Source organism: Macrobrachium rosenbergii, chromosome 2 (assembly GCF_040412425.1).
Source record: "Macrobrachium rosenbergii isolate ZJJX-2024 chromosome 2, ASM4041242v1, whole genome shotgun sequence".
NCBI classification, from domain to species: domain Eukaryota; kingdom Metazoa; phylum Arthropoda; class Malacostraca; order Decapoda; family Palaemonidae; genus Macrobrachium; species Macrobrachium rosenbergii.
In genome coordinates this window covers 90,169,882-90,196,458 of record NC_089742.1, presented here as the reverse complement: position 1 = coordinate 90,196,458, position 26,577 = coordinate 90,169,882, and the positions used below count along the sequence as shown (strand labels likewise).

The 26,577-nt window shown below is 38.6% G+C and overlaps 1 protein-coding gene across 1 annotated transcript in view; it reads left to right on the top strand.

Moving 5' to 3' along the window:
• LOC136849124 (PAX-interacting protein 1-like) overlaps window positions 1-26,577 on the top strand; it is a 408,835-nt gene that overhangs the window by 207,874 nt on the left and 174,384 nt on the right. The window contains 1 exon segment of the mRNA XM_067122120.1: window positions 22,311-22,426. Coding sequence (XP_066978221.1) covers window positions 22,311-22,426 — 116 coding nt within the window.

Here is a 26,577-nt window from a genome sequence, read left to right as displayed (position 1 = left end):
CAAAGAAATATAACTTTGCTCTTAATCCCTCGTTCAGTGTGTCTCAGACTAGAATCATGTTCACTCCACTTAGGATAGTACAGTATTTAGGATAAACAGGCTTTTACTGAATCCTGCTGTTCCAGAATTAATGAATCATAGATCATTAGTTATGCCTTTCCTGTTAGTCACATGGTTTAAGGCTCACAATCCAACCATAGGTAAAGACCTGGTATGATCTTGTGCGTGAGGTGCATGTGCTTTGTCCTTGTGTCTGTGATGTCCAATTCTTTTGTCAGGAAGGTAGTACAGTGTAGATGATCCACAGATCCCAAATCAGGATGTAATGCAGTAATTACATCACTGTATTAGCTACAGTACTGTACTGTATTAAGTCAATAAAAATATTGAAAAAGAGAGAGAGAGAGAGCTGAGTGTTGTGTAGACATGTTAAAACAGAGATACAAAATTGTTTATTGTTGTTTATTATATATTGCATGATTTTTATGTATTAATACTGTAATACTGTATTGTAAATACTGTAGTTTTAGAAGTAATTCATTTTCCAGATATATATCTGAAACTGATTGATAAGTAAATTAATATTTTAAATTGAATGAAAATTAAAAAACATTTATGGTGGGCTCTCAGTTATTTGTATAGGTGATGATCTGAGATTCCAGATGTTCTGAACATTCCTTTGCCTTTGGTGCACTCAAAGTTGTGTCAGTGGCTGACAGCACTAGTTTTAACAATGGGGAAACAGGAAATTGATTCCCATCAGTTTCTTGACAAGACATATATTGACTGTTCTCCTGGTTGATTGTAAACTAGGAAGAGAACCTCAGCACCTGTGTGTGTGATAAGGAAGAAGATTCATTCTTGACCATTAAGCTTCCCTTTGCTGATAGCACCTCAGACCCCAAGCATGGTATGCTGCATAGGGAGTTCCTGGCCATTACTATATGTCAAAGAATGAGTTTTAGGTGCTATAATTGCATTTTTGATAGTGTAGTTGCTTGTTTTGTCTTCAAGGAGTTACTATCCATGGTCTACCAGAGCTCCTTGGTGACAAAACTAATATCAAAGAATTCCCTTCTAGTTGGTCTTTTTGGCCAGGTATTGTGTTGTAATGGTTAATTATTAACATTATAACATGTGATGGAATATGGAATGGACTCAAAGATAAGAGGGCGCTTTCCCTTATCTTCAGCGAAGCTAAACCTAGTTTTTCCATCGTCAAGAAAGAGAAGTGACCATTGTGCATGCGAGTCAGCCCTCTTGTTTACAACCGGGCTGTTAAAGACCAAGGATCCATAACTCTGTTGGTCTATAGCGAATGGTTTACGTAGTTACCAGTGCTCCGAAAAATTCTACTTTTTCCTCCGATTTCATTATCAAGGATCATGGAAACATCAAAAATTGCAAAATAAGTGCTTAATATTAATTTCCAGTTAAAAGTTTTAGTTTTAAAATTTTGGAATTGATACTTTGTTTGTGAAAACCGAAACCCTGCTCGTTGACTGCTAGTTTCGAAAAGCGAAAATTGATTTAAAGTCTAAATGTTTCAACTAAAAGAAATGTTTCACAACTTATCATTAATATAGAAAATTTCATATTATACAATGTCTTCAATAATCTAGGCAGTAAGTGAGAATAATTTAGACTAGATTAATAGTGGATGTTGTCTGCAGCCTATGTCCTAGGATTAGCCTACGTATCCTAAAGTGGCATAGCTTAGACCAAGGACCCTAGGATCAGATAATAACAATTTCTGGGCAAAATAAATCAATAGCCTAACAATAAGGCTACATATTAGTATACTGTAATTTTTCCTTTTGTATAAGCCTGTGCACTTGAGCATGAGCCTAGGCATTGCCTTATATAAAGTTAAGTGATAACTTTTTATGAAACATCCCATTGTTGTACCAAATTATTAGCCTAGACCATGTAACCTAGGACTAGATGAAATAGTAATCTGTGCTGGATGAGATGGTAACCTAGCCTTAAGGTTACATAATAATAATAATAAAAAATAATAATAATAATAATAATAATAATAATATAATAATAATAATAATAATAATAATAACAACAAAGCGTATTTTGGCTCAGGGCCATATACATGGAATATACAAATACAATACACACAGTCTAGATACATAAGGTAACATAATAACAGTAATTATCAACAGTATCCACACAGTTGCTGAAGAAGTAGAAAAAAATAAAATTCATAATAACAGTAATGACAGTAATTATATGGAGAATAATGAAAAAAAAAAATAAAAATGATAGCAGTAAAAAAAATACAGATTGCAGACAATTAATTTCCATCTGGGGACCTTAGGTGGTTACAGAAGTCAGGTCCAGAAGGCTAAACACGAATATTGAAAATTGCAAAACGCTACAGTGATATTAATCAAAGTAATAAAAAAAGTAAAAATACCAAAAATAACAAGAAACAGAGAAATATAATAATAATAATAATAATGATAATAATAATGACAGATTCTGGAGATGACACTTCATAATTGCAAAAATAGAGAATAAGTCATTCAAGGAACAGACACCTCATTATCCCATCTTTCCCACAATTTAGATCTTCTTGCCTCACTTCTTAAGATGCTTTGTATGAGCGAATTGCTGCTGTTTCTCAGTTGGGTGATCAGACTGGACATTGTTCGCCTCATAATGATTTTCAAATTATCCAGGCGGTTTTCTATGAACATTTGCGTGGCAGAGTGATAGCGAGGTGTGTTTGTGAGGCGTCTCAGAATGCCATTGGGAACAACAGTGATATGTCTCATGGTCTCTCGGGTATAGTTCGTCCAAAGGGAACACCCATATGTACTGTAGCAGCACGAGCGGAAGAGTAGCAGTTTCGTTTCTCGGTGACAGAAGGCAAACCTCTTTGCAATCATGTTGCCAGTTGCACATAGTTTACGACGCCTCTGTTCTATGTCTGCTCTATCTTTTAGGTTGTCCATGATAATGTGTCCCAAATATGGAAATTCATGCATGAATTCCAGACAATGATTTCTGAGGAAAATTAGTGGTTCTTCAATATGCTTAAATGATCTCAGGAGCAGCGACATACACTGGGTCTTGGCTTCGTTGTATAGGATATCAGATTCCTCTGCATATTGGCGGCAGGCGTCGATGAGTCGCTGGAGACCTTGCTCTGATAGGGAAATCAGAACCACATCATCAGCGTAACAGAGGTTGTTTATTGTTGTTTCGTTGATAGTGCATCCGATTGGGAACGAGTTCAGTTTGACATTCAGGGCATCTGTGTAAGTGTTAAACAGGTATGGAGAGATAATGCCCCATTTGACACAGAATTGCTGTGTGGAGAGCCAGCAACATAAAGTGCCAATTAGATATAGAGGTGTGCCTCATTTTTGGAGCTTCAGGAAGAGCTTCAGTTAGTTTACTCTGTCAAATGCTTTTCTCACATCTACAAAACACATGAAAACAGGAGAGGCTGATGATAGGTAATAGTGTAATAGTTCAGCAGTTCTTTCAGGATGTAGATGCAGGTGTCGGTTGAGTGGTTTGCTTTAAAGCCAAACTGGTTGTCAGTAGTTTGTAGAAAGGGGAGAAGTCTCACTAGAAGAATGGACTCAAGTATCTTTGATGCAATTGTAGTAATTGCAAATGGGCGATAATTGCCAGGGTCAGCTGCATCCTTTGGCTTGTTTTTTATTAATGGTATTAAGTGAACTAGGAGTAGGGAGTCTGGGAGGAACTGGTGAATTATGCACACATTGAACAGAGCAGCTAGCAAGATGTAAATTATCGGATGGCAGAATTTAAAAGCTTCAGCAGGCAGTCCATCGCAGATGGGTGATTTATTATAAGGTAGGTTGTTTATGGCACCGCTGATGTTACCTGGTGTAATACGATCAGCGAAATTAAATTGAATATTACCAGTAAGGAGGTTATTTGCATCCCTACAGGAGTCTTGATCGTTTATGCAATTCAGGATAGTGCTGAAGTGATCGCCCCACATTCTTGCGATAGCCTTGTCACCAACGGCTTCTCCTACTCTCTGTGATAGCTTTTTAGTTTGGGATTTAGGGATTGAATGTCCTTCCAAAGAAGGGGTAATCGCCAGATTCTAATTTTCTAGACCTTGCATCAGCTCTTAGTTGCTTTTCATTCAGTCTGCAATGCTTAAGGGCAAGTTTGAACTGCGCTCTTGCCTGCCTTATTAGCAGTGCAAAGTGTCCTTTCCTCGGGCTACCATTTTGCCTCCACAATAGAAACATTTCTCTTGAATATGTGTAAAGATCTTTAACCAAGTCATTCCATCCAGGTACATTACGAGAGTCGCCTTGACGAGATCTAAAGGTATCCCTGCCGGAGGTGAGCACAGCGGAAATTATATTCGAATAGAATTCTTTCAGATCTCTCCTGTGATGGTCGTTTCTACATTTTGGGTTAATGCACAGTAAGGCATCTGCTGGTTGAGCTATTTACTGCAGCCTGGTTTCTGTGGTTTCCCTAAAGGATCTGGTTTTCTGGTGGCTTTTAAAATCCCAGTTAACAGCAGGTGGGTGATCAGTTAGGGGGTTCACCATAGGGAGGGATGGGGTACTGAATGACACCTGTAAGGGTATGTGATCATAGCCCATTGCAAGATCGTAGCGAATGTTGCAGGTCACAATAGAATCATGAAGTTGAGGGGACGTGATGCAGTGGTCCAGCCAGGAGGTTGTAACTGTGTCTGTTCTGTCCTGTACATAGGTATAGGAGGAAGGAGGGAGGAGCATTACATCACTAATTCAGAGAGCATGATTTTGACAGAAGCGAGTAAGTTCATTGTAAAACTGCTTTGTGGGGTGAGAATTAAGGTCCCCAATTATACAAATATGGTCAGCAGTAGAGTCATGAATAATGCTGTGTAACTCACCTAGGATCATGCAGTACTGATCAAAATTATTGTTCTTTTCCCAGAGCATATAAACATTAATTATTAGGATCTTAGAGTCCCTTACTATCACTTGAAGCCCCAGCAATCTATCACTCCTATAGGTCAACACATTCACCATATTGTCTAACGATTTGTGCCACAGGAGAGAAAGGCCCCTTTCAGGCGACCGGCTACGATGTGATCTGTAACTTGCATCGATGAGGTCGAGAAAGCTATATGAAGTCTTAATGCACGGAATCGCAGATGGCAAGGTCATGAGGCCAGAGGAGTGTTTCTTGCAATGATGCCTTTGAAGTTTTTGCAGGGCGTGTTTAAGGGAGGAATGTTCTGCTTGAGGCCAAGAATATTCCAAGAGATTATATCTATAGTGTATCCATGGCAGCTCACGAAGATGGGAGATGAATGAGTTGATTTAGGTGGATGGGGAATTGGCCAGTGGGGGTGGGCATTCACTCGGCTTCAGAGGATGGCTGGCACTTGTGGTAGAAGGCGAGTCTGTGCCTGAACCCCTACTTGGGGTGTCAGTAAGTTCCCCTTGGGGAGGTTGGTCCTGGATTAGGTTGTATCTTGAGACTTTTACATTAGGACCGAAATTCTCGCCTTAAAGAACATTGAGGTGTTGAAATAGGCAGGTAATTTTGTAGGCCACTTTATGTTTAATTTTATATGGGAGTTCATGGGAGATAAGGGGGTCAGAGCCCATGAGAAACTTAACTCTCTCAATTATGGCGTCAAGCTTCACCAATGACTATAAATTTTGAATCACAATGTGACATCTCTCAGGTTTCGGGCGAGGTGACTCATGAATACTGGGCTTCAGTTTAGCGGACACTCGAAACGTTCTTTTCTTTTTTCTACTTGTTTGTGTCTGCCAGCCCCCAGTCCCCTCATGATCAATCATGTCTTCATCCACGATGGTGGGTTGCGGAGGAGAGATAGGGTCGGAAGACTCAGGAGGGCTGGTGATCGTCGCTGAAGATTTATCTTCCACCGGAGGCACTGGGAAGGGAGGGGAGGTTGGGGGTTCATCGGTCCTCTCCGATAGGTCTACAGGTGATGCGGGCATGTCATCCAAGGGGGAAAGGGCAGTTCCCTCATGGGAGGGTATGGCCATCTCGACTCTGAGTTGCACCCTCACTTCTTTTGTGTTGTTGGGAGGCGAGGAAATAATAGATGCCTCATTCAGCGGAGTATGGTGGCTTGCTGTGTGATTGTCTAATGATTCCTGCACTCCTCTGATCGCATCCCAGATCTGTGAAAGAATATTATTTGTTTCCACAGTTTTAAAACTGTCATGTGATTCCTGTAATCCTTTGATTACGACCAAGATTTGTGAAAATTTGTCTTTAGCTTCCTCAATTTTTTCTGAGGTTTTGTCAGTTTTGTCTGAGAGGGATTTTGCTTTTAGATAGGCATTTTCTGCCGTATGGTACACTGCAGGTAGACTTAGATCAGCAGGCCCCTTTGGAGGCAGATTGTAAGGGTCATCGGCACAGATATCCACCAAGCAGGTCCTTAGCCACTTAGTGATATACGATACTTTCTTGAGAGAGGATAGGCTTTTCGTGGGTCGCTTCTGGAAAATGGTATCTGGTATCAGGTCTTTGCATTTTGTATATGCAGAGTTAATTTCCTCACCAGAGAAGGCTGCACTGAACTAAGGTAATTGTGTTTTATGTAGCCCATACCCGTAAGTGTGAATTAAATAATCTGGATTAGGAAGTAGCCTAGATTAGAGTAAGTTACATCCTGGCCGTAAGGTTACACATTAGTGAGTTACTGTTTTATATAGTAGACCAATGGCCTAGGATCGGATATAAACGACAACCTAGGTTAGACAAAAAATAGTAGACTAACTATAAGGCTACATTTTATTAAGTTTCTGTTTTTATATAGCCTATGCTTTTAAGAGTGATCTATAGTATTCTGGATTAGGCAATACCCTGTACTAGGCTAGGAAAGAACAAATAAGCCTAGGGTTATATATAAACAGTATGCAAGGCTCAATAAAATAACCTAGTTTTTTCCGAATCGGTAGCATATCTGTAAGGCTACATACTAGCAGGTCTTGTGTAGCCTGTATCCTTAAAGGTGATATAAACGTAGAACAGGCAGTAGCCTAACCAGATTAAGTATGAACCCCATTTTAAGGAATCTCCTACTATTAGCCTAAAACAACGATGGCTGAATATTAGATAAAAGAGTAGTCTCAGCCACATAAAACAGAAAACCAGATTGTAAGAGGATTATTTTCTGTATAGTTTATATCCTTAAGTTTTAAATAAGCCTAGAATAGGCAGTGGCCTAGAATAGGCCACTGCCTATTCTAGAATAGGTTAAGTGAAAACCTTTTAAGAAATCTTCTATTCTTAGCTTAACATAGATTATACTAGAAGCATTAACCTAAGCTATATAAAACAGTAGCTTGGGTTAGTTAAACAAATTAGTTCATAGCAGTTAGTCTGAATGGCACGACAATTAGAATTAAAAATTTCACCTAGCCATTGCAAAAGGACTAACAGTGTATAAGTAATACAGCCATATACAGGTATGAAAACTAACCTAAACCTTAGAGGGTTTAAGTTAACATAGATATTTAATTAAATGTATTACAACTGTACACTTGTAATTAGGTTAACATGTAATATGGAAACTATATGAGGAACTACAGAATTGTCCCTCATTTAAAAACAATTAATACTAACTAGCTTCCAATAACAACTTGTTTTATATCACTACAGGGCCGCCATTAGGCAGGATCCTCAATTCAAGTGTTCCATAGCAAATTGCTTGGGTCACTTTTTGGCAGTGGGTGCAGCTCATACCACCTGCCATGAGCATAGTCCTTGTTGAAAAAGGAAAATGTGCTTGGTCGCCTGATGTGGGCGAGATTTGTAGTATGCTCCTGGCAGCAAATTTTAAGGACAAAACAGCTCCTTTTAATCTGTCTTGATGGGTCCTAGGGTTCAGTAGGGGTGAGAAAGGGTTAGATTATATTTTTCTGGCAGAACTCCAGAAGCAGATATTTAACCCTTTCTCAGAACATCATCAATGATTGGGCCAAAACCCAGTAACATCAGTCCCCAGTACCTCCCAGGTTAACCATGTGGAGGAATTAGAGGAATCTTTATATGGGGTTTACATTCTTACTAAAGAATATGAAGTGGACATTGCCACTAAAATGTCCCTGCTGAACCCAGAAGGCTCAGGGACACAAATTTTAGCTAGCCATAGGAGAAACCTTCCAGAAGGAATTCTATTCCCCATGCAGCTACTGTTGCTGAATAGGATCTTTCTCCCTAAAGGGATACCAGGATCTACCTAACTCTGATTGAAATGACTACATTTTCAGAGGGGTTTAATAACTTACCCAGTTAGATTGCACGAGCTCCCCCAAAAGGGATACATAGTTTGTGGCATTTGATCGATTCCGTAAGGAAATTAAGTACCATCAAAGATGCTCTTGCCAAAGAAGAACGGCAATATATAAGGGACCTGAAGCATGATTCCGAAAAGGAAAGTAAGTCGGTTGTGTACACCCCAAAGTGTAAAAGTACTACATCCTGTAACCAAAAAGTGAGTGTGGATACAGATGCTCCCCAAACAAGGTCTGATGTTAGAATTCTGATTGGAAACAACAAAATGGTCAGTTTGGAATACAGAACTTCAGATCAAAACATAATAGGGGCTCCAATACTCACCCCTGATGATACTGATAATCCTTGGTGAGATGCTTCAATATGCATTTTCTCTCCCGATGGCAAGTATGCAATTAATGAGAGAAAAAATATGATCAAAGTTGTACATATAGAATTTAGAAACAGGGTACCATCTTCACCAGACATGGTGAAACCACTAACAGAAACTGTTTTTTTACCTGCCACCCTTTACCAGGTCAATGAAAAGTGAATCTCTACTTCCAGTTTGAATAAGACCCAAGTTGCTCACCAAGTAGCCCCAGCCTTCTAACCCTTAACTTTCAAAATTATTAATCATGTGAAGACAGGTTTTCAGAATTTGTAGTGATTAAAAACAAGAGACAGTGGCAGAATTAAAACCATCTGCCATGGTCATCCCAGTTTCGGGAAATTCCACCAAGGAATGGAAAAATCACCCTTTACCAGGTCAATGAAAAGTGGATCTCTGCTTCCATTTTGAATAAGACTCAAGTTGGTCACCAAGTAGCCCCAGCCTTCTGTCCCTTCACTTTTAAAATTATTAATCATGTGAGGACAGATTTCCAGAATTTGTAGCGACTGAAAACAAGAGACAGTGGCAGAATGAAAATCATTTGCCATGGTCATCCCAGTTTCAGGAAATTCCACCAAGGAATGGGAAACACTACAACTCCCTTTTGAAAGGAAAATCTCCCTTTAGTTATAGTTACCCAGCAGTTTGGGATCCCTATGAAAAGATTCTCAGAGGGGACAGCCTTGTCAGAATTGTATGTTAAGCTCTGACTCCTTAGTATTATAACCTCTACCACCTTGCTGGAAGTTGCCACCAAAAGGCTTCCAAAAAATTCTAGGATCATTTTTGCTGTTGAGGCCAAAAGTCTTATGAGAACCCGATGGGAAGCACTCTGTGACTTCCTAGAATGGTGCATAAAAACACGAATGGAAGCATTGGAGGGCTCCATCAAATCACTCTCCAGTGTCACTGCATTATTACATTCTAACCCCTTCTGTAAGGACCTGTTTGAGGAGTCTGTTGTGGCTCAACTCACCGAGCATGCCCACCAACAGAATTGTACAGTGTACACTCTTCTGGAAAACGGGAATTCAGGAAACAAAGAACCCATAATTTCCCTTCCCCAACCCCAAAAAAGGCTCACTTTGATCAAAAATCTTTTAAGCCATCAGTTACTCCTAAAAGTTTTCCTCAAAAAACAGGTAGGTGGTCAGAAGGGACAATTTGCTACAAAGGGACAACACCAACAACAACAACAACAGGAAGGGCATCCTTTTTCACAAGGTCCAAAAACCATCTGAAAGGGGAAAAAGGAAAAGCCAACACCTGGAATGTCTATCAAAGGCAAAGGCAGAGGAAGAGGCAGATACCAATAGTAATTGTATGGTTGGTGGTCTGCTTCAATGACATCACAGACAATGGAAGTTTTTCCTGTGGGGGAACAGCAGTATTTATATGTGCAGAAAGGCCCTGTTAATGGGGCCCATAGAGAAACGTGTACATTCGCCACCAAGTACATTTCTTCAGTGTTCACAAAAAGGATTCCTCCAATAGAAGAGTGATCCTCAACCAATCAACATTGAAGAAGCACATTGTTTGCCAAAAGTTTCAGATAAATACCGTTGCCCAAGTATGTTGAATCATTCCAGAAGGGACTTGGGCACTTTCTATAGATCTGAAAGATGCATACTGGTACATCCCTATAGCCATTCCCTTCTGCCCCTTGCTAAGGTTCTGGAACAAAAAGAAATACAACTAGCAACGTTGAACAAGCACATTGTTTGCCAAAAGTTTCAGATAAATACTGCTGCCCAAGTATGTTGAATCATTCCAGAAGGGACTTGGGGAGTTTCTATAGATCTGAAAGATGCATACTGGCACGTCCCTATAGCCATTCCCTTCCGCTCCTGCCTAAGGTTCTGGAACAAAAAGGAATACAACTAATAGCCTACCTAGACAACTGGTTGATATGGCGGCCCACAAGAAAACAGTGCTTGAAAAACCAAAGAGCAATGGTCAACAGACTACGGTCAAAGGGTTTTTTAATAAATTTGAAAAAATCCCGCCTCATGGTCAGCAGACACTTTCAGTGGCTGGGACTGTGTTGGGATACTCTTCATGGCCAGTTGTCTCTCCCCATCATATTCAAAACAAAATAAGTCAAGTCCTCAAAAGGCTCCTTGCACAGCCCATAGTTTCCAGATGGCAGTTAGAGAATGTATGATGCGCCTGCTGCAGTTCGCATTGGTAATAGATCCAATACTTAGATTGCAACTAAAAATGTGAACAAAATCTGGCTATCTTATGCAAGAAAAAAGATGCAAGACCGACCTCATCAAAAGTTTTAAAAAGTTGGGGCGATACTTTGGCCTTGGATCTGGAAGGAATCTCTGGTGAAACAGGTCACCCTGACTCCTCCATCTGTACAAGTGACAATACACACAGATGCCTCATTGACAGGTTGGGAGAACATTGGGAGGATCATCAGGTGGCAGGGAGGTAGTCAACTACTCTGAGGAACTCTTATATCAATTTCCTGGAGCTGATGGCTGTCTTTTTGTCTCCCAAAAAACTCAAACCTCCAGAAGAGAGAGATAACATAAGCTACAGTATCATACATCAAGAATTTGGGATCACGTTCACCTCCTCTCAGTATGTTAATGCTAGCCATCCTTCGGATGGCACAAACAAGGAAGTGGCACATGTCCGCAATTCACCTCACAGGGGGTCTCAGTGTAATAGCAGACTATCAAGGAAAACGACAGCCTCAACAGAGTGGATGTTGGACAACCACTTTTTTAAAACAATTGCAAACATGCTTCCATAACCGGAAGTAGACCTGTTTGCCACGTACGAGAATCACAGACTCCTAATATATGTCTCTGAACCTAGACAGTCAAACTACAGCAAGAGATGCCTTCCCAAAGACTGGAACAAGGAGAGGACGTTATCTTTTTCCTCTGTTGTCCCAGATTTTGAAGGTTTTGAGCAAACTTCTAACCTTCAAAGGAACAGCTTACTTAACCCTTTAACGCCGAAGCCCTATTTTCAAAAACGTCTCCCGTATGCCGGCGGCCTCCGAGAGGTAGCGCCGAAGTGGAAAAAAAGTTTTTTTCAAAAAATCACAGCGCTTAGTTTTCAAGATTAAGAGTTCATTTTTGGCTCCTTTTTTCTCATTGCCTGAAGTTTAGTATGCAACCATCAGAAATAAAAAAATATCATTATCATATATAAATATTGGAATATATGACAGCGAAAAAAAACTCAGTATATAATTGTATACAAATCGCTGTAAGGAAAAAAACAGTTGAAGCTAATGAGTTAATTTTTTTAGTTGTATTGTACACTAAATTGCAGTGATTTTGGTATATAACAGATTGTAAAACGATTAAAGCAACACAGAGAAAATATTATCACAAAATGATGCATGAATTCGTAACGAGCGGACGTAAAAAAGTTTTTTCAAAAATTCACCAAAAATCAAAATATTGTGCTAGAGACTTTCCAATTGTGCCAAAATGAAGGAAATTGATTGAATATTACTAGGCTGTAAGTTTTTAGCTTACAGTTGCATTTTTTGAACCATTTCGATCGAGTTAATTTTGACGAAGGTTGATTTTTTCTATTTATCATTATTTCGATGTAAATATAAAAAAACTGTGAAGAGCTAAAGGAATGATATATTTTTTTGTATTCTACATAAAATTGCGCACATTTTGATGTATAACACTTTATGTAATGAATAATATGAAACGGCGAAAAAAAATTACGGCAAGCTGACGCAAGAAATGACAGGATTTTCAGCGGAGTCAGCGGCGTATCAGTGAAGGAAAATTTTTTCAAAAATTCACCAAAAATCTAAATTATGTGCTAGAGACTTTCCGTTTGTTGCAAAATGAAGGTAAATGATTGATTGTTACTCGAATGTAATAATTATGGCTTACGGATGCGTTTTTGATCATTTCGGTCGAATCAAAGTTGACCGAAGGTTAAAATTTTGTTAGTTATCGTGATTTCAGCGAAAATATTAAAAAACTGTGAAGAGCTAAAGGAATGACATATTTTTTGTTGTATTCTACATGAAATTGTGCACATTTTGATGTATAACACTATGTAACGAATAATATGAAACAGCGAAAAAATTATGGCAAGCTGACGCAAGAAATGACAAAATTTTCAGCGGAGTACGATGCGAGGAGCGAAAGGAAATTTTTTTTTCAAAAATTCACCAAAAATCTAACTAATGTGCTAGAGACTTTCCGTTTGTTGCAAAATGAACGTAAATGATTGATTGTTACTAGAATGTAATAATTATGGCTTACGGATGCGTTTTTCGATCATTTTGGTCGAATCAAAGTTGACCGAATGTTAAAATTTTGTCAGCTATCGTGATTTTGATGTAAATATTAAAAAACTGTGAAGAGCTAAAGGAATTATATATTTTTTGTTGTATTCTACATGAAATTGCGCACATTTTGATGTATAACACTTTATGTAACGAGTAATATGAAATGACGAAAAAATTACGGCAAGCTGACGCAAGAAATGACAGGATTTTCAGCAGAGTTCGCGCGCGTGGAGCGGAGGAAAATTTTTTTTTCAAAAATTCACCAAAATTCTAAATATTGTGCTAGAGACTTTCCATTTGTTGCAAAATGAAGGTAAATGATTGATTGTTACTCGAATGTAATAATTATGGCTTAAGGATGCGTTTTTCGATCATTTCGGTCGAGTCAAAGTTGACCAAATGTTAAAATTTTGTCAGTTTTCGTGATTTCGATGTAAATATTAAAACACTATGAAGAGCTAAAGGAATGATATATTTTTTGTTGTATTCTACATGAAATTGCGCACATTTTAAGGTATTACACTTTATGTAACGAATAATATGAAACAGCGAAAAAATTACGGCAAGGTGACGCAAGAAATGACAGGATTTTCAGCGGAGTTCGCGCGTGCGAGCAGAGCAAAATTTTTTTTTCAAAAATTCACCAAAATTCTAAATATTGTGCTAGAGACTTTCCGTTTGTTGCAAAATGAAGGTAAATGATTGATTGTTACTCGAATGTAATAATTATGGCTTAAGGATGCGTTTTTCGATCATTTCGGTCGAGTCAAAGTTGACCGAATGTTAAAATTCACTTTGGTTGCTGGGTCCTTCTCCAGCATCCCAGTCAAAAACTCGCCTCACACGCTCACTTCCGACAGGCAGTATACGCCTTTCACGGTCCTGACACCTTTGTGACATATCTACAAACGTCCTGTTGCAGCACGAATACGTAAACACTCGCCAAAGTTCTGCAAAACACGTCTGCGTCAAAATATCGCTCCCGCAAGGTCCGACGCTGATGCTATCTGGCGTGAGTAGGAGGGAATTCGTGCATGCGCGTCTGGGTGACGCTCAAAAACAACACAACAGCTGGATCCGTGAACTCCCAACATCCGCCAAGGCGCGTGGATTTGAAATCTTCCGCAAACTAGGCCTGTAATTATTTTTCCGCGAATATTTAGAAAAAGCATTTTCAGTCGATGTTTGCAACGTCCACTCGGCATTCGACAGACAATTTTTGACGACGTTTAAAAAGTCCAACAGGCGTTTAAGGGTTAATAGCCCCAAATTGGCCAAACAGGCATTGGTTCCTATTGCTTCAACAACGGACGAAAAGATCAATTCCACTACTGCCCGTTGTTCTATCCCAGACAGTAGGAGGGAAAGTCATTTACGCATCCTCCTTTCTGAGCTGAGACCTTCATGTATGGATTTTTTAAATATCTATGGTGAAAATTACTCACCCAACATTGCTAGGTACCTAGTGCAAAAATTATGGACATAATCTATCCAGCAATACCAGTCCGTATGCAAGATATGGTTAGATTATATCCATACTGAGAGCCCAGTTGAGATTTCTATAGAAACACTTTATTATTCTTAAATGCCCTTTTAAAGACAAATGCCTTGTGGTTACAACAGTCATGGCATACAAGGCTGAATTAACAGAACCCTTACTTTATGGATTCGGTATTGACTCCAGCACTCTATAGAAGTTGTCACTTCCCATCTGCTGTCTTTTGCTCTACAAAGACCTACTCCCGAAAGTCTTCCAATTACTTGGTCCCTGAACAAGGTGCTTAGACTTCTATCACCCCCTCAATTCAGCGAACCTAATACAACCACAACGCACATGCTACAGAAGGCAATCTTCTTGATTGCATTATCATCAGGAGCTCGTATTAGTGAATTGGGCTCTCTTAGATAGGGACGATGCATCACGCAAACAGTTGACCATCAATAATTATTGTCCCCTGGCCCATCATTCCTGGCCAAGAATGAGGATCCTTTAAAAAGGAGATCTACTGTATTCTTATAAGAAAACTCAATTTAGCAGACAAGACATTATGCCCGGGTCAAGCACTTACGGTTTACCTAGAAGTCACGGCAAACATCCCAGAGGGTCCCATTTTCCTTCACCCTAGCACAAACTAACCACTCCCTACAGGGGCTGAGAATGATTGTAGTGTCTCTCATTAAAAAGGCAAATCCATACTCCTTTCTTAGGTCACATGATTTTAGGAAAGTAAGTACGTCATTGGCCTTCTTCAGAAATGTCTCTTTTGAAGAAGTCTCTGAATGTACAGGGTCGTCATCAGTTAAATTACTGCCACGTGCTCGAACAAATTCGACTACACTGTGTATCAGTAGGTGGCATGGTTAGTCCTAACCCCAAGGTGCTACGGCAGAAAACCAGGGATCTTGTTGATGGTGAGTATGCTAACTATCACTGGGAGAAGGGCGACAGTTCTGCAACCAAACCCAGCATACTTAGGTAAGCCACTGTAGAACTACATCCTAAAACATAAGTTCGTGTATAGTTTCTTGTTCCTTGGTACCAAAATCTGAAGAGTATTTGGAATAAAGAATGTGACTTGAAATCTGTGGCTTTACCTTGGACCAGAAATGTTTTTTCCTTTGGGGTGTTGGGATTAAAAATTGAGAGCTTAAGCCTTTTTCATCACCTGTCAGTTTTTATGTATAGCTCCTTGAGGATGAAACAAGTGACTACGCTATCAGAAAACTGGTTTTGATGTAGGAAAAACCTATTTTTGGTAGTTGCTGTTGAGTCCTCAAAATCCTCCCATTTCCTTGACAAAAAGGCATGGGATTTGGGCATGGGATCATCCTGCATTGACCAACAGAGAGTAATGGCTCCTTGGTCTTTCATGGCCCGGTTATAAACAAGAGGGTGGGCGTGCATGTGCAATAATCACTTCTCTTTCTTGCAGGTTCTTTTGACATTGGAAAAACTGGGTTTAGCTTCCCTGAAGATAAGGGAAAGTGCCCTCATACCTTTGAGTTCATTATATACTCCATCACATGTTATACTGTTAATCATTACGACACAATACCTGGCCAAAAAGACCAACTAGAAGAGAATTCTTTGATATTAGCCCTCTAACGCCGAGCCTCTATTTACAAAAACGTCTCCCGTATGCCGGAGGCGTTCGGGAGTTAGCGCCGAAGCGGGAAAAAAGTTTTTTTCAAAAAATCACAGCACGCTTAGTTTTTAAGATTAAGAGTTCATTTTTGGCTCCTTTTTTTGTCATTGCCCAAAGTTTAGTATGCAACCATCAGAAATGAAAAAAATATCATTATCATATATAAATATTGAAATATATGACAGTGCAAAAAAAAATTTTCATATATAATTGTATACAAATCGCGCTGTGAGCAAAACGGTTAAAACTAACGGGTTATTTTTTTTTTTTTGTATTGTACACTAAATTGCGATGAATTTGGTATATAACAAATTGTAAAACGATCAAAGCAACACAGAGAAAATATTATCACAAAATGATGCATGAATTCGTAACACAAGGACGTAAAAAAATGTTTTTTTCAAAAATTCACCATAAATCGAAATATTGTGCTAGAGACTTCCCGTTTGTTCAAAATGAAGCTAATTGATTGAATATTACTAGACTGTAAGTGTTTTAGCTTACAATTGCAGTTTTCGACCATTTCGGTCGAGTTAAAGTTGACCGAAAGTTGAATTTTTTCTATTTATTGTGAGTTATATGAAAATATTTCAAAACTGATAAAAGCTACAACCATGAGTGATTTTCTGTTGTATTGTACATGAAATTGCGTACATTTTCATATATAAAAGTTTATGTAACAACTAATATAAAACGGTGCAAACATTACGACAACATGACGAAAGAATTTCTGAGATGTTCGGCCGAGTTACCGCGCGAACATAAGGAAAATGTTTTTTTCAAAAATTCACCATAAATCGAAATATTGTGTTAGAGACTTCCAATTTATTGCAAAATGAAGGTAAATGATTGAATTTACTAGAATGTAAGAGTTTTAGCTTACAATTGCGTTTTTCGACCATTTCGGTCGAGTTAAAGTTGACCGAAGGTTGAAATTTTGGCAGTTATCGTGATTTATGTGAAAATATTTCAAAACTGATAAAAGCTACAACCATGAGCTATTTTCTGTTGTATTCTACATGAAATTGCGCACATTTTCATATATAAATGTTTATGTAACGACTAATGTAAAACGATGCAAACATTACGACAACGTGATGAAAAAAGAATTTCTGAGATGTTTGGCCGAAGTTACGCAGCGCAGACGTAAGGAAAATTTTTTTTTTTTTTTTTTTTTTCAGAAATTCACCATAAATCGAAATATTGTGCTAGAGACTTCCAGTTTGTTGCAAAATGAAGGTACATGATTGAATATTACTAGAATGTAAGAGTTTTAGCTTATAATTGCGTTTTTTTTACCATTTCGGTCGAGTTAAAGTTGACTGAAGGTTGAAATTTTGGCAGTTATTGTGATTTATATGAAAATATTTCAAAACTGATAAAAGCTACAACCATGATTTATTTTCTCTTGTATTCTACATGAAATTGCACACATTTCCATATATAAAACTTTATGTAACGACTAATATAAAACAGTGCAAACATTACGACAACGTGATGAAAGAATTTCTGCGCGGACGTAAGAAAAAGTTTTTTCAAAAATTCACCATAAATCGAAATATTGTGCTAGAGACTTCTAATTTGTTGCAAAATGAAGGTAAATGATTGAATATTACTAGAATGTTAGAGTTTTAGCTTACAATTGCGTTTTTGACCATTTCGGTCGAAGTCAAAGTTGACCAAGGTTGAAATTTTGGCAGTTATCGTGGTTTATATGAAAATATTTCCAAACTGATAAAAGCTACAACCATGGGTTGTATTTTGCTGTATTTTACATGAAATTGCACACATTTTCATATATAAAACTTTACGTAACGGCTAATATAAAACAGTGAAAAAATTACAACAAAATGACGAAAGAATTTCTGAAATTTTCGGCCGAGTTACCTCACGGGCGTAAGGAAAAAGTTTTTTTTTAAAAATTCACCATAAATCGAAATATTGTGCTAGAGACTTCCAATTTGTTGCAAAATGAAGGTAAATGATTGAATATTACTAGAATGTAAGAGTTTTAGCTTACAATTGCATTTTTCAACCATTTCGGTCGAGTCAAAGTTGACCGAAGGTTGAAATTTTTTGTAGTCGACATATGGTGCATCCACTTGTCACCCGACAGACAATTTTAGTCGACTTACGATACGTCCAGTTGGCGTTTAAGGGTTAACAGTTAACAGATAATTGGCAGTTGTGGACAAAATCTTCATTATTCATACAAATGTTTGTAAACCTAGAAAATTGTGAGCAAGTGACTCCATAACCTATATTAAGTGGTATATTTGAGTAAAAAGCAGACAGTCCTAGTATTTCATAATTTAAATCTTCTTTTATTATGAATTTTAGTTAGAAAGTTATTACTGATAACTTTAACGTCAGTACCTAAGAAGGATCCTGTTTTATAAGGGTCATTAGCATTAGAAACTTCTAGTACAGCTGTTCTCTGGGAGATATATATATATATATATATATATATATATATATATATATATATATATATATATATATATATATATATATATATATATGTATGACCAAGAAATATTTGTTAAAACAGAAATTCATCTAATAATAGGAGCCCATAAAAATGCCAAAAGGTAGTAAGTTATTGCTATATTTTAGAGACCAAAGTGTCCCCCTCTACTGGCAAGCATATGAATGAAGTAAGGAATACAGACAGGCGGTATTTATACCAAGAAATCTAGAGGTCACCCGTTATGACACTCCAGTTGATAGCTTCTTAATCTTCTTAATTGCTGGTTGGAGGAAGATTTTATCTATAATATCTGAGTCCCATGATCCTCCCCCACACCTGAAGGAGTTATTTGCAAAGCCAGACTCCTCTTGAAAGGGGGCTATAGAGAAAGGAGCATTTATTTGCCACCACTCTTCAGCATCCCGAAGAAGGATTCCTCAGGATGAAGGGTGATCCTTGACTTGTCAGGTTTGAACAAACTCATTGCATAAACTTTTCTATACCCTGTACTTATTTTATGGTAGTTCTAGAACGAAGAAATTTTTTTCTAATAGGAACAAGTCCCGCCTTACACCAAGCAGACATTTTCTGAGGCAAGAACTTTGTTGAGATGATCTTTGTGGCCAGGTGTCTCTTCCCAACAACACTCAAAGCAGAATAAGAAAGGACCTGAGAATATTCCTTGCACAGCCCAGCTTTACCAGATTACAATTGGAACGAAGTTTCAGCCCATTACAGTTTGTGTCTGTGGTAGATTTAATCCTGAGATTGCAACTGTATGAAGTAAACATTGTCTGGCTCTCACATGCCAGAAAAAGACTTTGCAATTGCCTTCATCTTAGATTGGGAAGACACTCCCTCTGTAGACCTAGAAGGGGTCTGTGGCAAACAGGTTGCCCCGACTCCACTGTCCGCATAAGTGATAATACATACAGATGTCTCCTTGATAGGTTGGGGCGGTCATTGGGAGGGTCATCAGGTAGTGGGAAGACGGTCATCTGTTCTGAGGGAGTGTCATATCAGCTTCCTGGAGCTGTTGGCTGTCTTTCCATCATAGAAACCTCCAAAAGGGACCCACGTTTGGATGGTCATAGACAATATGACTCCAGTGTCTTGTATCAAGAGGGTGGACTCATGCTCAGTCCCTCTCAAGTCAAAAATTGCTAACGTTATTCCATATCCAAAAGTGGACCTGTTTGCCACATGCAAGAACCATCTACTTCCAGTGTGTGTCTCTGAACCTGGATATTTGGGCAATAGCAAGAAATCCATTCTTACAAGACTGGCACAAACGGAGGGCAATATACCTCTTCCCTCAGTTGTCCCAGATTTCGATGGCTTTGAACAATCTACTAGCTTTCAGTGGAACTGTTTACATAGTGGCCTTGAATTAGCTGAACATTCATCGGTTCCTTTTTTTTTTTAAACAACAGGCAAGAGAATAGATTCCAATACTGTTCACTGTTCTATCCTAGACAGGAGGGGAAGTCATCTACGCATCCTTTCTGAGCCGTGACCTTCACGTGATGATTTTTTAAATCTCATCTACCATGAAGATTATTTACCTAACATTGTTAGGTACTTGTGCAATAATGATGGACTTCATCCATCCAACATACCAGTCCATATAGAGAATGTGGTCAGATTACCTCCACACTGAGAACCCAGTTGAAATCTGTGAAACAATTTTATATTTTAGTATGTTTTGAGGTCAAGTACCTTGCTGTTGTAACAATCATGGCATGCAAGGCAACATTGTTGGAACCGTTGCTTTACGGTTGTGGAATTGATTCTAATACTGTAGAGAAATTGTTAATTCCCTTCTCCAGTCTTTTGCACTGCAAAGGTCAGCTCCTGCCAGGCTTCCCATTGCCTGGTCCCTGAATAAGATTCTAAGAATACTGTCATCCCGTAAATTCAATGTGCCCAATACAGCTACAACTCATATGCTCCCAAAGGCAGTCTTCATGACTGTTTTGGCATCAGGAGCTCGAATTGTTGTACTGAGCTGTCTTAGACGGGGACAGCATTCGTTGCCAAGAATAAGGACCTTTTAAAGGGAAAATCCCCTTGTCTAATAAGGAAACTCAGTAATTCTGATAAAATATTAATGCCGGGTTCAAGCACTCAAGGGTTACCTAGATGTCATGGGAAACATTCCAGATGGTCCTATTTTTCCTAAACAATAGCACAAACAAACCACTCTTCCTACATTGGCTGAGAATTATTTTAGTTTCCCTCATTAAAAGGGCAGACCCTCACTCCTTTCCTAAGTTGAATGATATCCAAAAGGTGAATACTATACATCATTAACTTTCTGTGGAAATGTTTCCTTTGAAGAAGTCTCGAGTTTACAGGGCAGTTTTCCTGAACCAGAGAGTGTGCAATAATCCCGCAGCCAGACCCGACATAATTAGGTAAGTCACCATAGAACCGCAGTGGATAATAATATAAGTAGGTCCTCGACTTACAACGGGGGGATCTGTTCCAGTACTGCGCCTTAAGTTGATTTCCGCCATAAGTTGAAGTTTCAGCGCTCCGCCTTAAGTTGATTTCCGCCGTAAGTTGGTGTTTTGCCATTATCAGCGCTTTAACGGCACCATAACTTGATGTTACATCACGTTACAGACCCATTAAGTTGATGCCTATTCTCGCCATTAGTGCTGTTGACTCAACAGCACTGAAAAATTGCCCTAAGATCGAATCCACATTAAGTTGGTGTTGCCATAAGTTGGTGATGCACTTATAGGTTTGTGTGTCTCCTGTTCTTTATTGCCAAACCTTAATGGGTATCCTGAATAAAGGAAACAGTTAACTTGTGACTTTACCACAGATAAAAAAATTCCTGAATCACTATTGCTATAAGAGGGGTGGTCATGCTGAGATATTGCTGGGGAAGGCGTAATAATCCTGCTGCTAGACCAAACATAATTGGGTAAGCCATCTTAGAATCACAAAGAATTATACATAATGTACTGTAGGTTCTTGTGTTGTTTCCTGTTCTTTTTTGCCACACCCTAATGGCTATCTAGAATAAAGAAAATGATTAATAACCTATGACTATACTTCAGACCAAAAATTTATCTGGGTTGTTGGGATTCATTTATTAAGAGTTAAGCCATTTTGTCACCTGTCAATTTCTTTTGTAAGCTCCTTTGAAAAGAAACAGGGCTGCACTATCAAAAAACAAGTTTTGACATAGGAATGTAGGGAAAACCTGTTTTTGGTAGACTCTGTGAGTCCTCAAACCCACCCACTTTACTGTGCAAAAAGGCATGGGACTGGTGTGAACATTTACCTTGCACAGACCTGGTGAGTAAAGAGGAAGGTAGCCGGCATATGTGCTGTTGTCAGATCTGTGCGAGTAGGATGAAGGAAAAATTGGGGCAGTTGTTGTGTGGACAGGTGATAGAACCCTCCTGTCCTGAGTCCTTTATTATATTCTACTGATGTGCCAACAAGCACTATTAGGGCCAGAGATCTACTATAAGAGAATTCTTTGAGATTGGTTGGTCTGTCTTATGGAGTCCTAGAGTGACCATGAGAGTGCGACTCGTTTGAGGATTCACATTGGCTATCAAAAATAGGGTTTTCCTACATCAGAACCTTTTATGGCCAAGCAAAAGAGGTTTGACTCATTGTCAGGTATATTTAATGCATTTGCCCAATTAATATATTTTCTTAATTAACATGAAAATTATTCCCAATTGTTCTTTTTATGTATTTTGTTACTTCCAGTGCCAAGAGAGCTATGTTTGGTTGGCTGCGTCTTTTACATTGCTGATTATCATGCAGAAGTTACTGGTCAGACACTTTGTACTTGGAAGAGACTGATCCAGCAACATGGAGGAGAAGTAAGTTGTATATTGTTTGTAAAATAGTGTACAGGTAGTCCTCTACACACAAACTTTCAGCTTGCACGCTTTCAAAGATACAAACTATCATGTCTGCACTATATGTGTGATATATAAATTCTATTCTTGTATTTTATTGCCACTTTTTTCAAGGAAAGATTAAAGATATTTGTTTATTATAAACTTTTTTTTATGTACAATGACCAAGTGTCTTGATAGTTAGCACAGGGTAATTACAATGCTGGATGCTTAGGCTAACTTTGTTGGGCTTACAAACAAATTAAACCTTTAAATGAGTTCTTGGAATGGAACCCATTTGCGCATACCTTCAGCTTAGACTCCAGAAAACTGTGGCGGCATTGCTGAAAATGGCAACCAGGAACTGTTCTTGAAGGAAAATTCAGAGAAGAGAAGTCCTAGTCCACTAGGAACTACCCTGGCACTGAAAAAACGCTCATCCGTGTCCCGAAGGACAACAGAAGGAAGGGGGAAAGATGACGATCTGGCCGGGAGCAGCACTGACGCCAGATGCATGGTGGGAGGGGTACATCCAGGGAAGACACGGTTGTGACCTACAGCAAAGGCGAAGGAGAAGGCTCTGCTTCTGCAAATCCAACGCTGAAAGGTGAGGGGGAGGGGCAAGATGAGGTAGCTCTTGAAGCTATGACACACAGCAACAAGCACACACACCCAAGCCAAGTGACTGGCTGAACACGGCTTGTTGGCTGCAGCTCTGAGGGTGAGTCATCTTCCTCGAGTCACAATGTATTCTTCCACCCAGTGTCTAGAAGGGTAAGAAAGAAGACAGAGAAACTACGAAACAGCAACAACGACGAAAAGAGCAAGGGAGAGGCAGCAACAGTAACGAAAAGGAGTCCTCCTCCTCCTCCTCCTCCTCCTCCTCCTCCTCCTCCTCCTCCTCCTCCTCCTCCTCCTCCTCCTCCTCCTCCTCCTCCTCCTCCAAGAACTGTAGATAAGAACTGTATACAGAACTGCTAGTGGTCTTGGAGACAACTTTGTAGAAATCAGAAACTGTCTTAAGATCCTGCAACATCAACCTCCTCTTCTTTCTCGTGTCAAGAGAGAGGGGAATCCATACTGGAAGGTAAGCAGAGGTCTTGTACGACAGTTATGAAACCACCACACTTTAGCAAGAGAACCCACCTCCGTCTCAATGTCTCTCAATCTCTACATCATCTTAAAGACAAACATTACAACATTCCAAGTAAGTGTGTGGTCGAAAGAAAAACTCTGCTTGTTCAGAGAGAATATACTTCAGAACAAACAGAAAAAAGATGTAGAATAAGGATTTTTGATAAAACGAGGTTGAGAAGATGTCTAAAAATAGAATGGTTGGCAGGCAAGAGACAAGTATCTATCCTTGGGTGTGTAATAGTAAAAAGATGTAACAGAATGAAAGAACAAATGCCAAGGCTAAGACCAAGCTGGGCTTGCTTTATCCCAAATAGGCAAAACCAAGTCAGAGAGGGAATTAAAGAGAAAGGCTCATAGGCCAAAACGAGTTGAAAACAACTACTTAGCATAACTGTGTAGGAATAACTATGCAGCAAGAAAGAGCAAAAATAACAAAATGTAAAAATAGGCAAAATATCTCAAAACAAAAATTATATTAGAAAATTAAAAGAATAATAAAGAAATTAAGTCAAACGGCAGGCAGCAGAAAAGACATGTCTGTCGCCGACGCGACTAAAAAGTAAAGTTAATGCGCACAGACTGGATGGAGGGGATTCCTCCCCTTCCGTCGATAGCCAACTACCATATCCACCCTGTTTTAATTTAAACGGCCGGCTCCAGCTTGCATTGAAAATAAATCCCCTATGTAAAGACCTCAGATTTGTATGTTAGGAAAAGTACAAATTACAGACAGACCCCGGTTATTGGCGGCGGTTCTGTTCTGAGGGTGTGATGATAACCAAAAATCGGCGATTTACAACAAGTTTCGCGGTTTATCGGTGCCAAAAAGCACTGATTTTTTGGTTATCGTCACCTCTGTTAGGTATGTATTGGTACCGATACCCAATTATCGCCACCGATAAGCAGAAATTGACAATTTTCGGTGCTGAAAATTGCCGATTTTCGTTGTTAGACAAGTGTTGTAAAACCAGATCGCTGTTTACCGAGCCTGCCATTAACCAGGGACTGCCTGTACTTTAAGAATTTGTCATATTTTGCCCCTCTGTATTGAAATTATGATTTAGTACAAAGAACATGTATTCTTCATTACAACCTGATTAATGATCTTTATACCTTATTTTTATATCCCAAAAACTCCTGAGTTCAGGAAACTTAGAATGCAGGTGAAATAGAGATCGCTGTAAAAGCATTAATTTTACCTCCCATTAGACAAAGTATTCATGAGTGCCCAACTCACTCGCACAAATTTTTAGACACTGCTACTTGGATATTAGTTATTCATACAAGGATTGAATTATTTCAAATAACTTTAATTTATATGCAAAATACATGCAAAATTACTCTGGAAAGGTACTTTTTCAAATAAACTCAATTTTATTATTATTGTTATTAGTACTGATGATATTATTATTATTATTATTATTATTATTATTTAGAATTAAAAGCCAAAGTAGTGTTAAAAATATTTATGTACAAAGTTAAAAACGATAAGGAGAGATTTTTAGATACTACTCCGTATCCCTCATCAGTCCTATTGAGTGGTAAAATAGTGGAGGGAGCATTAAGACAACAGGGAACTGGTATGAGGCCGATTCCTCTAACATTGTTGGTCAGGTAACCCCTGTTCGATTGTTTCTGTTGGCGAGATGGTTGGAACAGCAAAGTGGTCATACAGGTGATTCCAGCTCATCAGAGACTCCATCGGTGCCATGACTCTCAGTTATAGCAACATCAGTCATGTGGGATAAAAGAGAGGCGGGAGCAGCATCAGGGGTCTCACAGGCACCAAAAACATGAATCTTAAAATTGTCGACAAAGTGGCCAATAATTAGTGAATTAACAAAATTATCCTCAAAAATGAAGGTTTTGTTCCCTTCAAAAGCATACACCTTTCTTACAGCAGCCCCTTCCACTAAGTGATGAACACCAACACCTCCACTCTTGAATATGACAGAGGCACCATTCCAATTGATGTTGTGACCTGGAATGAATAAATGAGAAACCAGGGCTCGTAGGTCCTATGATGTTTAGAAAGTCTCACATCCAAACTCCACCCAGTATTTTAGAACGTTGTCATCTGCATATTAAGCCATTGGTCTGGGTCAGATTTGTTGATGATATTTTTATTCTTTTTAAAGAGGACGACACACGGCTGCAACAGTTGGTTGACCTTGCCAATAGTATTTTACCATTTATTAAATTTACTGTTGAATTGGAGGAATATAATAAACTTGCATTTTTGGATGTTTTGGTTATCAGAGATAATGTAAGGAGTAGATTTAAATTTTCCTTGTTTTGGAAGGGTACTAATGCTGAGGGGTACATTCATTTCTATTCTTTTCATTCGTTGAGAATAAAAATTAATATTGTTGTCAACTTCTGTCTTAGAGCCCTTCATATTTGTGATGTTGAATTTTTAGAAACGAGCTTCAACATATCTTGAATGTTTTTAAGGGTTTGTAGTATCCCGGTCACATTATAGAACGAGCTATCTCCAAAGCAAAACAATATACCATGGTACAAATGCAACAGGTAATCCTAATACTGTATTAGTATGGTAAAAAATAGTAAGTATTTATCCATTGCTTATAATCCAAAATGGGAAATTACCTGTTATCTTGCAAACAGTTATGAAAGGATGGTCAAATTGCCTTTAAATTTAAAAATACAATTAGAAATAGGTTGGTGTGTCATAATAATAATAATAGTATAATAATAATAATAATAATAATAATAATAATAATAATAATAATAATAATAATAATAATAATAATAATAATAATAATAGTAGTAGTAGTAGTAGTAGAAAAACACCTGGTATTTACTGAATCCCCGGTGTCAATTGCCCTTAAAAATACTATGGAGAAAGTGGGTGGGGTTTAGATGTAAGACTTTCTGAACATCGTAGGGCCTACGAGCTCCATGCACCGAATAATGTCCTGGTTTCTCATTCGTTCGTTCCAGGTCACAACAATTGGAATGGTGCCTCTGTCATA